The sequence below is a fragment of the Lepisosteus oculatus genome, chromosome 2 (assembly GCF_040954835.1).
Source record: "Lepisosteus oculatus isolate fLepOcu1 chromosome 2, fLepOcu1.hap2, whole genome shotgun sequence".
Classification (NCBI taxonomy): domain Eukaryota; kingdom Metazoa; phylum Chordata; class Actinopteri; order Semionotiformes; family Lepisosteidae; genus Lepisosteus; species Lepisosteus oculatus.
In genome coordinates, this window is record NC_090697.1 from 65,235,838 (window position 1) to 65,248,450 (window position 12,613).

General features: G+C 44.1%; 1 protein-coding gene across 1 annotated transcript; it reads left to right on the top strand.

Moving 5' to 3' along the window:
• The first annotated feature begins 1,169 nt into the window (after nt 1-1,169).
• On the top strand, nt 1,170-12,086 carry plpbp (pyridoxal phosphate binding protein). Its single transcript, XM_006625594.3, has 8 exons — nt 1,170-1,322; nt 2,747-2,854; nt 4,017-4,052; nt 4,548-4,623; nt 5,061-5,207; nt 6,020-6,162; nt 6,761-6,859; nt 8,165-12,086. The coding sequence occupies exons 1-8, from the start codon at nt 1,233-1,235 to the stop codon at nt 8,312-8,314; spliced, it is 849 nt and encodes a 282-aa protein (XP_006625657.2). The 5' UTR covers nt 1,170-1,232; the 3' UTR covers nt 8,315-12,086.
• Nucleotides 12,087-12,613: the final 527 nt, after the last annotated feature.

Here is a 12,613-nt window from a genome sequence, read left to right on the forward strand (position 1 = left end):
TACTCCAGGTTTAAGTGTTGAATGTGCTTTAAATTAAACCCTACTTTGGAGCAGGTTGATAAGCATTATCTTTCTAAGAATAACTGGAGTTTTCATTAAAAATAAACGTTTTCAGCCTCCAGAGATTCTGGGATTTCGTCCCAAAGATTTACTGTGAGACAACTTGCTTTGGGAATCAACCCTGGACGGCTTGAATATTGACACCCTTTTCATCCTCAACGTCGCTGTCTGTGGGCAGTCTGGCATTTTCTGAGCACTTCACACGGAGTATCCCCCCTAACCTGTATCCTCTCTAACCTGTTGACATTTCTATCCCCGAATTACCCAGCTCCCTCAAACTTCTAATAAAGACATTCAACTACAGTCTCTTATCTGTCTCCTACTTCCCTAATAAACGATAAAATATTCCCAGAGTCAAAGAGGAAACAGAAGTTCATAACATTATAACTACAGCTGTGTCACAAGCAAAATACGTCTATAGCCCAACACCACAGCACACAATGGAGCAGCCACTAGCACAGGATGTGTATAATATGACTGCAGGAGCTGATACAGATGCACATGAGGGAATTCATTGTTGATTCCACTGGTTTACAAAACCCAAGACCTCCAGGGGGTTTGAAGGGTGCTCATTTTAATGTGGCAGAGCCGAGCAGATTAATTTACATTAATATTTACTTTTTAGGTCGTAGTGTAGCCAGAGTTTATATCCACACAGTGCGTTGTGTGATTTTAACAAATCTCTTATTTATTCTTTATTCCTATACCGTTTCAGTATGAGTAATAAATGCAGCAACTGACGTCAGTTATTTTTGGATGTGAGATTGGCTCTAGTAGAGTGGTTCAATATTCAAAGGTTCTGTGAAAAAAATAGTTGACGGTAGTTTTTTGTTAATAACGGTAAATGGTATTGAAATAATTTTTAGTAAATGGCAATAACAGCAGTTATAGTTGCACAAAGTCAATATATGTTTACAATTGTGCCTGTATAATAAGGAAGAACGCTTAACGGAGCATACAAATATTTTGGTGTGGGAGACGGTTGAGACCTTACGAAGACGTCGCAATACGATTACAGCCTATTCGCCACGCCTACTCAGTGCGTTATGCGCTCCGATTGGCCTTCTCCTCGGCCCGTCGCGCCTGCGGTTGGTTACGACGCGCTGTCAGTCAAAGGCGTCCTGCAGGATTACCGGAAGTGAGTCACAGAGACACAGAGCTCCGATCGAGGGATGTGGAGAGTGGGCATGTCGGAGGATATCGGCAAAGCGTTACAGGCAGTCGTAGACCGGGTTCAGCAGGCAGCTGCCCGGCGCCCGCAGGTGGGTGCGGGAAAACTGGGGGGAGGCGGGGAGGATAAGGGAAATGTGCGGGTCGCTCAAGGGTTTCAGTCGGGCGAGTCGAGCAAATAAACTTAGTGTTACCTGACCATATGATTATGTAAAGAGAGACACCTTAATAACCTTTGGTCTGTGGAGTACATGTGTACTCACCACTGCCTGTTTCAACCTTGCACTTGTAGATTTAGATACTTGTCTTACTCTGACTTGTGGGAATTACACTCTTATCGATTGAACGGATGGGATCTGTTCCCAGTACTTGCCTACGCTGGGCGCTAACGGCTCAGAGCGGCAGCAGGTAGCGGAGTGTTCCGGCCGGCTCCTGCTCCTGCTCCTGCTCCAGCTCGCTCACGTGTCCGGACAGGGGGCCGGAGCGCGACACTCCCCCGTCATTCCGGTGTTTATTTCGGCCAGCGGCGTGTCTGGCGAATTGAAGCTGCAGTCGCGGCGAGCCTCTTCGCACACGAACCGTACTAACGTTTGTAAAACCGCTGAAGAAAACTTAAGATGATGTAAAACGATTCCTTTCTGTACACACTGGAAAACAGAATATGCAAAATATCCCACCCAGCTGTGCTGGTTTGCCTACTAGCTGTAGCTAATTGCTCTGAGCATCTCTCCTGCAGTCCTTTTAACAGCACGTCTTACAGCTTGCTACAGACACCCACTACCCTTTGTGTAAAGGTGCTTCCCGTTCTCTGTCCTGCACATACTCTGCCAGAACTCATGTGTCCTGGTGTCCTGAAGGGATTTAGGTGCTTGAACGCGTCAATGACATGCCCGTTAGCCCTGGGGTTATTCTGGAAGCTCCCTGTGGGGTAGTGATCTCCATGTGAGAACTGGACTCAGTATGCTGTGGGGGGTCTGACTGTGATACCGTGTTGCATACCATAGTTTTTCTTCCTTTGTTGAGTTTTGCTTAACTTAAGGGTCATGCCTGAAAAAAGCCCAAGATATAGAAATATACCTCCCCGTGGAGCTGTCTGGCTGTGGGTGCGCTTGCAGCGGTGCCGATCCCTTTTGAGCCCTCGCTGGCGGCGGCTGTGCTGGGGGGTCGGACCTGCTGGTGTGGGTCTGGGTCAGGTGTGGGAGTGGAGCGTGCAGTGGCGTTAGGGGGGAGGCCAGGGGCCAGTTATGGTGAGGGTTGGGCTGCTGTGTGCTGCGCGTGTGAACGTCTCTTGAGGTAATAATAATAATTGCTGACACTTATATAGCGCTTTTCTGGACACTCCACTCAAAGCGCTTTACAGGTAATGGAGTCTCCCCTCCACCACCACCAGTGTGCAGCCCCACCTGGATGATGCGACAGCAGCCATAGTGCGCCAGAACGCTCACCACACATCAGCTCTCAGTGGGGAGGAGAGCAGAGTAATGACTAACTGCCCTCTTCTGCCCCCCCCTCCCAGTCCCTGCCCAGCCTGCCTCCTCGGCTGGTGGCAGTCAGCAAGACCAAGCCCCCCGAGATGGTGATAGAGGCGTACCAGAAGGGCCAGCGCAACTTTGGGGAGAACTATGTGAGTACAGTGCAAGAATGACACTCATTTCAGAAGCTTGACTAAACTAGTGTCCAAACCACCTGTCTGAATCTTTCTGCTTACCCACTGAGAGCTGGCCTGGTCTGCTGACCAGTATTGCATTTGCTTTTCTGCGTCATGTTCTCAATGATTCATGCTCAGGTTCCTTTAAACTGCTGAACAGTGTCTGTTTCATGGAGTTGTGGCTATTAAAATTACTCTTGGCAACAGGAGCATGTTTAAAGTGATGTAAAAAAAGAAGACTGTGTCTTTAATTGCAATTGTAATATGACATTTTAAGGCTGCTGATCACTACCAATAGAAACAAGAAAAGAAATCGGCATGTATCTCAGCTGTTAAAAATGAGCAGATAAGAAAAAAAAGAACCCCCCCCCCATGTGATGATAACTTTTTTCTTTAAATGACCGAGGGTACTACAGATATTGTGTAGCAAGATTTGTCATCTGTCTGATTTTCTCTTAGAATTTTCAATAAATTGAAAATTAGAGCTAAAGAAATGGTTGATTTGAGACCTCTAAGTGGCTCAAGCAGTAAAGGTGCTCTGTGACTGTGGGTTCGAGCCTGGGTCATGTCCGTGGCCAACCGTGACAGGTCCTGGCCTGGCTCTGCTATGCTTTCTAGTTCTCAGAATGTTTTTGTGGGTCCGATATCTGGAATATCTGTATATACACACATAAATCTGATTCCTTGAATCTCTGTATACAGACACATGAAACAAACAGCCAACGAGTAAGGGGCTGGGCTGCCTGTGATGTGTTAAAAGATGATTGGCTTGAAGGTGGGTGGGAGGAGTCTGCCTACATTTCCTCATTCTCTCAGTGTAGCTGCACAGCTACAAACATACAATGGGCTACTCCAAACTGATTGATCATAAGAAAAAATAATTGGAAACTGAAGAATGTCTTGATCTAGACTTGATGCTTCCAAGAGGATAGTTGTTACTATGGTTACAGTATATCGTTCTGTTGCTCGCGCAGCTGTTCGGACTTCATGGGGTCCTCCTGGTATTGGTGTGTCACTCCATGAGTACCATAGCAGCCGGGAATGGAAGTGGAGCTGGTGCAAATGTAGTATTAATAGGATGCTGGGACTGGGGTTACACTGGGTAACACTAAGTCTGACTTTTTCCTTAATCCTCCAGGTTCAGGAGCTGCTGGAGAAGGCGTCCAATCCCCAGGTGAGTCCGGACACAGGGATCGGGAGGGTGGTTGCATCCCTGCTCATTTGCTTGCTCACTTGATCCCAGCACCTCATTAAAATGTGCAAACTCAGACATGCAGATTTCATCATTTTTTGCCAGTAAAATAAGCCATTGATTTTCCAGAACACTTATGTAAGAAGAGAATAGAGATACTTTTCGTGCTTTTTTCTCTTGATCAGCAAACCCGATGTGCATGCACAAAACAAACACACATACACTTCTGACTTAATTCTATTAAAGTTAACAACATATAGTAGATATCAGCACGTTGCATCTCCAGCAGTTACTCACTAGTTTGTTAAGAAGTAGATATCACTTACCTGTTTTTGCAGTATTAGATTTCTCTAACATGTATATCTTAGCAACCAATATTAAAGACATCTAGTGAATGCAAGTTCCAGTACTAATAATTAATACTTATTTCAGCACCTGTATAGAATTTAAGTGTGTTTATTCTTTTTTTGGGGTCAGATTCTGTCCTCCTGTCCTGAGATAAAGTGGCATTTCATCGGGCACCTGCAGAAGAACAACGTCAATAAATTAATGGGTGAGGACCCTTCGGGTGCTGTCGAGAGCAACTCTGGCGCACTGCAGCCCATGTTACAGAGACAGTCCTGGGTTCCCCAGCCTTCACCGTCGAAGTGTTGGGCAGTTTGTATGGTGGAGTCGTGGATACGATGTTGGTCTCGACACTGCCCACCTCATGGAAAGTCCCATCATTATATCAGTACTCCCCAATGTGGGTGGAAGTGCACAGTTTTTTCCCAGATCCTTTATTACCATAGCAGAGTGGGTGCTGCTGTGTTCATGTCTGTTTTGGTGTTTGCTGTAGTGCTATAGTCATCTCTGCCACAGCAGGGTACAAATTAAATGGCAGGTTGGCAGCATTCGCCTCCCTCTCTCTCCTGCCTATTCCCCACCCCCATCTGCCTCTATTCCTTTTCTTACTCCCTCTCTGTCTCTCTCCCCATTTCCATTTCTCAGGCGTTCCTAATCTTTTCATGGTGGAGACGGTAGACTCTGTGAAGCTGGCTGACCGAGTCAATGCTTCCTGGCAGAAAGTGAGGGCGTCGTCCACGCTGGGTCAGAGGTTAAAGGTCATGGTCCAGATCAACACCAGTGGAGAGGACAGTGAGTAAACAGAGGGATTACATTTGGGAAGAGCACCTGTTTGTTTCGAAATGAGAAAGCATTGCGGTGAGGGCAGAGTGATGCCACCCTCTGCCTCCCGCTGAGCGGCAAGTGTTTCTTAGTTGCCAGTTGAATGAAATCTAAAAAAGCACATTATTTGATTTCATAGCCAGATTGGTTCACACTACGTGTGAAATGTAATAAAATCAGAGGATGCTCTGTTATATGTGTTTGGGGAAAAAGGAGGAAAACAAATTGTCCTTGGGTGGCACGTTAGTGCAGCTGTTAGCATTGCTGCCTCACAGAGATGGGGCCCTGGGTTCAGTTCCTGGGGTGCTATCTGCATGCATTAGTACAATCTCCCCGTGTTTGCATGGGATTTCCCCTGGGTGCTCCGGTTTCCTCCTTCAGTTTAAAGATAAGCTCAAAGGTTAATTGGTTCCTGGGAAAATTAGCCCTGGTGTGAGTGTGTGCCCTGCGATAGAAAGGTGTCCCTTCCAGGGCGTACCCTGCCATGTGCCTGTTGCTTGCTGGGATAGGCCTCAGAACCTGGATTGAAACTAGCTAGAATGGATAGTTCTAGATTTACTGATTTGTTGGTCTAAGCAGAAACAGTATCTTAATGTTTTAGAATGAAAAAGCTTTCTCTTTGCTTATAAGGCCCATCCTGAAAGTGTGTGTATTGTGTGAGGTAATTCACCGCGTCACTGTGTTGCTTACTTCTGCGAAGAAATGAGGTGTGCAGTTAGACTGGTGGTGACAGCGTGTTGAACACAGCCCCCTGCCCCTCGCTGTCCCGTATGTGTCGGCAGGTAAACATGGCCTGCCCCCGGAAGAGACCGTCAACACCGTGCAGCACATCGTTTCGCAGTGCCTGGCCCTCGAGTTCGTGGGGCTCATGACAATTGGACGGTATGGCTATGACCTCAGCGAGGGGCCCAACCCTGACTTTCAGGTACACGCCTCCTTTGCAGAGCTCACTTCCTCTCTTAAAGGGGTTGACAGAACTGGCAGCTACTTTAGAGGCAGGACAGGTGTGCAGTGTGTACCCTGCTGTCGTTGAAGACAACACCGTTTAAAAATGGCATGGCAATTTCTTGACTGTCAAATATTTCCTCCATAAAACATAAGAGGTTATTAACGAGAGGCCATGTGGTCCATCTTGCTCATTCGGCATCAGGTATCTAAATGATGTAAGAATGCTACCTGTCCTTTTCTTAAAGGACTGGATAGTCAGCTTTGACCACATGATTGGAAGATTGGATGAATATTCTGATTGCCAGATTTGTTTTTCTGGTTACTGAAGATTTTCTTTAACTACAGAATGCTCTATCCAACCTTGAGTGTTTTTTTTTTCCTTGATTGAAACCAACAGTTCACCCACCGATTGCTTAATTCATTGATGACCTGCACAACTTCCCGATTGATTGAGTTTGATATTTATGTGTCCAACCCATCCCTTGCCTAATAGAAGCGGTAGTAAGAAGTAGGAGAGGCTGCCCAGTCTGTCTGTATAGCTGAAATGGTCTTTCGTTCTGTGGCTGTTTGTGCAGAACCTGCTGGCTCGGAGGAGGGAGTTGTGTGAGAGCATGAAGCTGCCCCTGGAGAAGGTGGAGCTCAGCATGGGGATGTCCAATGACTTCGAGCACGCGGTGAGAGGGCCACACCCCCGTACAAAAGAAACACACGCTCGTCATCAACCAAACACTGCTGAACACGCACACAGTGCTGAACAGTTTGTGTGGGAGCTGGTCAAAGATAGGCATGCAAAACAGCCTTTATATACAGTTGATGCAAAAGTTTGGGCACCCCTGGCCAAATTACACGTTTTGGGGATTTTCTAAGTGAAAAGAAGTTAACAACTTCTGCAGCGAAGAAACTTAAACTTGACATATTTCTGCAAATTTTAATGCACAGTTACTATTTGTTTTCTGTTTAACAGACAGAAAAAAATAAAACCGTAAATGTGGCAATTGTAAAAGTTTGGGCACCCTATCTGTCAGTACTTACTAACTAGCTCTTTGGCAGAAATCACAGCCTTCAAACATTTCTTGAAGCCAGCTACCAGTCTTTCTATTGTTGCTTTAGGAATTTTTTTATACATGTATACAGTATATGATTTGTACTTGTATACATGTTGTCGGAGGTCAATTACTTTTTTAAAGTTGAATTGGTGTTTGTGTTTTTTACTGCTCCAAACCGATTGATTCAATTTCTGACTGATTACCAGTGTTTTTGCTCCTCCCCACATATGAGGATCTGGATTTGCTAGGAATTAGTAAGGCGTTCAGTGCTCACAAGAAGGTCTGGGAAGGGTCAGCTGTGTAGTCTTTCAGCTGTATATACTGTAAAGCATGTATTTCGTCGTGCACAGGACTTTCACATGGCTGTTATGGGGGAAAAAAAGATTTCCCTTCCCTGTCGTAGTTTTCTCCTGTAAATTCCTTTTGCAAACTTACAAACCATTTTTAAAACAAACAAAATGCTTTAAAATCTCTTAAAAGTGCCTCGAAGCTTCGTTGACAGTGGTTTTTATTTTGCCATCTTTACTGTTACACAGTCTATACAGTTGTCCATGCAGTAGTACAGTTTCCATGGGGACGGCCTGGCTCGCTTCCATCACTCTGGGGTTTGAATAGAGATTTCGGTTTGTGGAAACATGACATTTTTGACTAATTATCTGCTTAATTTCAGATGCAACAAAAATAGTTTTCTCAATAATGAGAAATCATGACAATGATTTCTACCACATTATAATGGGGAGGACACCCCTTAAACTACACCCTTCATAATTAAAAGTCCCTTCTGTTTTTTTCAGTTTCTTGTGAAGGGCAGTTTAGTTTGGGAGCTCTTATCTTTTCACTGTCAGCTCATATTTTCAAACCCGCAAGAGCTTCACCAGGTCTTATTATATATATTTTTAATGTTGATCTCTTTCTTTTCCCCTCTCTGCCCAGATTGAAGTGGGCTCTACCAACATAAGGGTGGGCAGCACCATTTTCGGAGATCGGGGGTACCCCAGCACGCCCAGCCCCGAGAAGAGGTCAAAGGTCGTGACGCAGGAGGCGGCAGAGAAGCTGGACCGCCTGACGGTGAAGGAGCACTGACTCCCCCAAAAGCCGCGCGCGCGCGCCCACAGATGCACACACGAACCCAGCCTGGCCCGTAGGCGGAATGACGAGAGTGATGGACAGACTTCCCGGAGTCGGGAAGCCAGCATGGCATAGCCTGTCTCTCCAGAAAATCTGAGAGGACACACCCCCCCCACCCAAAGCCTCATGGAAGGAGACACTTCAGACTGACTGGCCTCCCTGTCCCCCCCCTCACTCTCTTCTCTGCCTTGTTCTCCTTTCTCTCCCTCATCCACCTCCTTTCTTATCCATTTCTCTCCACCCTCTTCTCGCTCCCTCTCCTCCTCCTCTTTCAGCTCCCCTGTGCCTCTGTGTGTTAGAAAGCCCCTTTCCCTTTTGTTCCTTTCCACCGTTCCTCTTCAGCGACACAGAGCTGCTTGTATACTGAACACCCGCACCCCCCTGCCACCCTTCACCACAGTTTCTCAGAGTGACGGGAACACATCGCCATGACCTGCGTTTTAGTGTCGTTTTTATTATTTCCCTTTTTACTCCTGAGCACTTTATTAACTAAGGTGGGTTAAGAGGTAAAAAGCAGCACAAGACTCTAAAAGGATGTGAGAGAGCTGGTATGATTAGAGATGGGTCTGTCAGATCAGTGAGAGTTTCAGTATGTGGTTTTCCGCCGATGCGGGTTCAGCTGTGTTATTTGGCACACTGCATTGTTGCAATCCTGGATTCTTCACATTTAGTCAGGAAATAATTTAGGACTTTGATCAGTTTTATCAAACATTTATGAGTCTTAAAAAAGCCCGGTGTTAAAGTGTTCTATTTTTGTAAATGTTTAAGTTATTAACTTTTTTTATTGGCATGCAGTTTCAGATGAAGGTCTCGGGCAGTTTCTGTGTACACATCACTCTTCCAGCGAGAGTGGGAGTTCTCAGCTTCATGAAAGTGCTTTTAACCAACAGCAAATCATGCTGTAAATATCATGACCATTGTTTCCAGCCAAAATCGAAGCACAGATTGTTAAATATAAAAAATATGAATCTATAATAAAATTATTAGAAATTAGCTAGAGTAATTATTGCATTGAATTATTTTTAATTCATAGGGATTGGCTTTGCTTCTCATGAGTACCAAGGAGTTTTTTGCATGCTGGGGTGGCTAGGCTGAAGTTACCACCGGCAATCAGTAGGGGGAGCTCTCACCCTAATTTCGTTCCAAATAAAAGCCAACGTCTTTTTTTAATCCTCTCTTTAATTGCAAACAGAACAAATTTGCAACTTCCCACACGAGTCTTGTCTCCTGCTAATCATTCACCTTTTACCTTTTTACTCCCTTTCAAACTCACTGTAATTAGTCCCTGGAGTAAAAGCCTGACTTGGGAAGCTTTAAGCATTTCCCTTCTGGCTTACTGTTTTAGAGTGTCATTGACATTCAGTGGCAAAAACTTCGAAAAGTGGACGTTGTCATTATGCAGGTCAGTTTTCTGGAGGCAGTCATTTGTAAATCAAATTCTTCATGAGTTATTGTCTTAAATCTTTTCCACATTGAAAAGTTTGTAAAGTGGTAAACAAGTATAGGCACCTATATTTAAAGAATGATCCCAGTGTTGCTCGTCAAGTTCTAAAGTAAAACTCGATTAACCTTCTCTGCACACAGGCCAGCCTTAATAAAAGGAACAGTCCAGACAAAGACTACGCACTGTATATAGAGCACCTGTGAGCCTGATCTTTTCTGTCCTGCGTGGCCTGTTTTAGACAGTCATGCAGAGGATAATCTGGAGTTATTCCACAATTTTTGTGTTCTGGAGGGGTTGCTTACTTGATAAATCCATTCTCTGTATGTATCCTGACTTAAGGGAATGATTATCTTTGTGGCTGAGACAGTTGTAGACCAATATTTTAAAAGCAGAGCTCCAAACTTAAACCCGTATCTTTAACTGATGTGTTCTGCATTCTAAAATAGCAGGAAGTGAAGGCTATGAACTTTAATGAATAGAATAGCTGCCTTTAAATTCTGTTACTTCATAATCGCGAATTTGTGTGTTCATACTCTAGGTATAATCCCTCCTTTTGATTTTTTTTCAGTGTGTCAGCCAATTTGTGCCAATAGTGCTTCTGTTGGGTGTTGCCTATTTGTCTTTCTAGATGTTAATAATATAATCTCCCCTTTAAACCTTGTTTTATAGAAGCCACCCATTGAAACTAAAGCAATTTATCACTTGTAATACATCGATCTTATACAGTGCCCAAGGAATGTCAGCCTTATAGTCAGACTGAACATACGCATTATTTTCATTTTTGGCTATAGTGTGTGTAAGGTTTGTGCTATGCAGTTGTTTATGAATGCATTGTGTACAAGTGTTTGTTTTATTTGTGAAAATTCTGCATTGGATCAGTCCAATTCCCTGGACTGTGCCACCAGACTCTTCACTCTGCAGTGCATTCATGCCTTCTGGTGTGTACTGCCAGTGCTCATGTGAACACATTTTTCATGGTCTTATTTGACTGTGCAATCAATTTGATTTGTAGATATAATTTTGTTTGGCCCAAAGTGCACAGTTTTCCCTCTGTAGTTGTTTGCCCAGGCCAGCTAACTCCACATGCACCTGTAGAAAGCAGAAAGAAAATCTTTGAATTAGTTATGTAGTTTGACACCTTGTTGGTCTGTTCATCCACATGCCACAGACCACCAATTTAAAAACCTTCTGAAGAGTTGTAAGCGGTATACATCAGGTTGGTGTCGTGTGCTTGTGTGGCAAAATTACAAGAAGCCATTTTATGCTAAAAGCAGGAGGACAAAGACATTTGAATGTACACTACTGCCAACGTAATTTAAACGCTATATGCTTGGGGATGCAAACTAGAAAGTGAATACAGGGTAAGCTCTGAAAATCAAACTACTGCTGAATGCCTCAGTGTGACAGTGTAGCACTCTATGGTCAGAGCAGTTGTCTGTATGGGGAGGGATTCCAAACAGAGCCTTCCAAAGTTGTTCTACAGCATTCCGAATGACATTCCAAGAGGAATTCCTGGAATGCCTTTGGAACGTGCTGAGGATGCCAGAGTCTGGGGGCTGGAGATGGAGAGGTTTTGGGTGACAGCAAGCCAATACACTGTTGCCAACTGATGTTCTTTATTGGAGTGTTTATTTTTAATGCAGATTTCAAAGTTTACTTTAGTATAAGAGTTTGTAGACTGTGCCATTCTGTAAACTGTAGTCCAGTTATACCTGAATAGTTTGTACCCTTTTGGTCTCCTCTGCATTGTGTGTGTGTGTGAGAATGCATCACAGGCTGATGGGTTTTAAAATCAGCTCGTTTTGCCGAGATTGATGGTTTTGCTGATTCTTTGCATTCTCAGCTTGCTTATCTCATTGTTTAGATGAGCCAGCTAACTTACCAGTATAGATACCAGTATCTCTTCTGCTACAAACAGAATATCTGACAAAAACAAAACGTCAAGCCATGCCTGTAATGATTACATGCCTGTAATCCTGTAATGATGTGATAATACTGATCATCAGAGCTGATCCGCATCGGAAGTGCCAATCCATTCACCAGCAAGGCCTGATCTTGTCAGGGGAGGACTGTGTGGGCTCGAGCAGGGGGCCAATTACTGTACATGCGTGACAGTCCGGGAGAAAGCCTTGCTTTGAAACCATACTGGATCTTTTTCATTAGCAGGATTAGTGGTACAATGTGAGGAATGCTAAAATATAATAAATGACTATTTTTTAACTGTACACATATCCGTTTAATTATATATTAATTTGAATTAAAGATTTATCTGAACAGAATGGCTTTTTCTGGGTATATGCTCTCATCTTTTACTCCATTGTGTAACTGCCCTTCTTTCTCATTTCTTTTTTGGATGTTGAAAATAACACTCCCCTGGCCCAGTCTTTGTTCTTTACTTTCGGTTCACATACAGTATGTTGGTGAGCACACCGTCCTGGTTTTTTCACATTCGCTAACATTTGAGGAACGCTTCTGCTCAGGCAGATGCAATAACTGCTGTTAAAAGCACACTACGTTTTCTGCCTCATTCATACATTGGAGAAGTAGCTGGCATCTTGTAAAACCTGAAGTGGAATCAAACTTCTATGTAGCCTGATGGGAGCACTGTAAAACCTGGAATCGATCAGGTCGCAGAGCAGTCCGATAATCTGGACTGGACCACACCACTCTGCAGTGCGAACCTAATAGCTATACAATATCAGCTTCATTTTTTAATGTTTTCTGGCTGGTGTTACTAGACAATGATCAGCCTGTGTGGACATAAGATATATCTCACTCATCCTTTTTTTTTATAAAAAGGATGACGCATA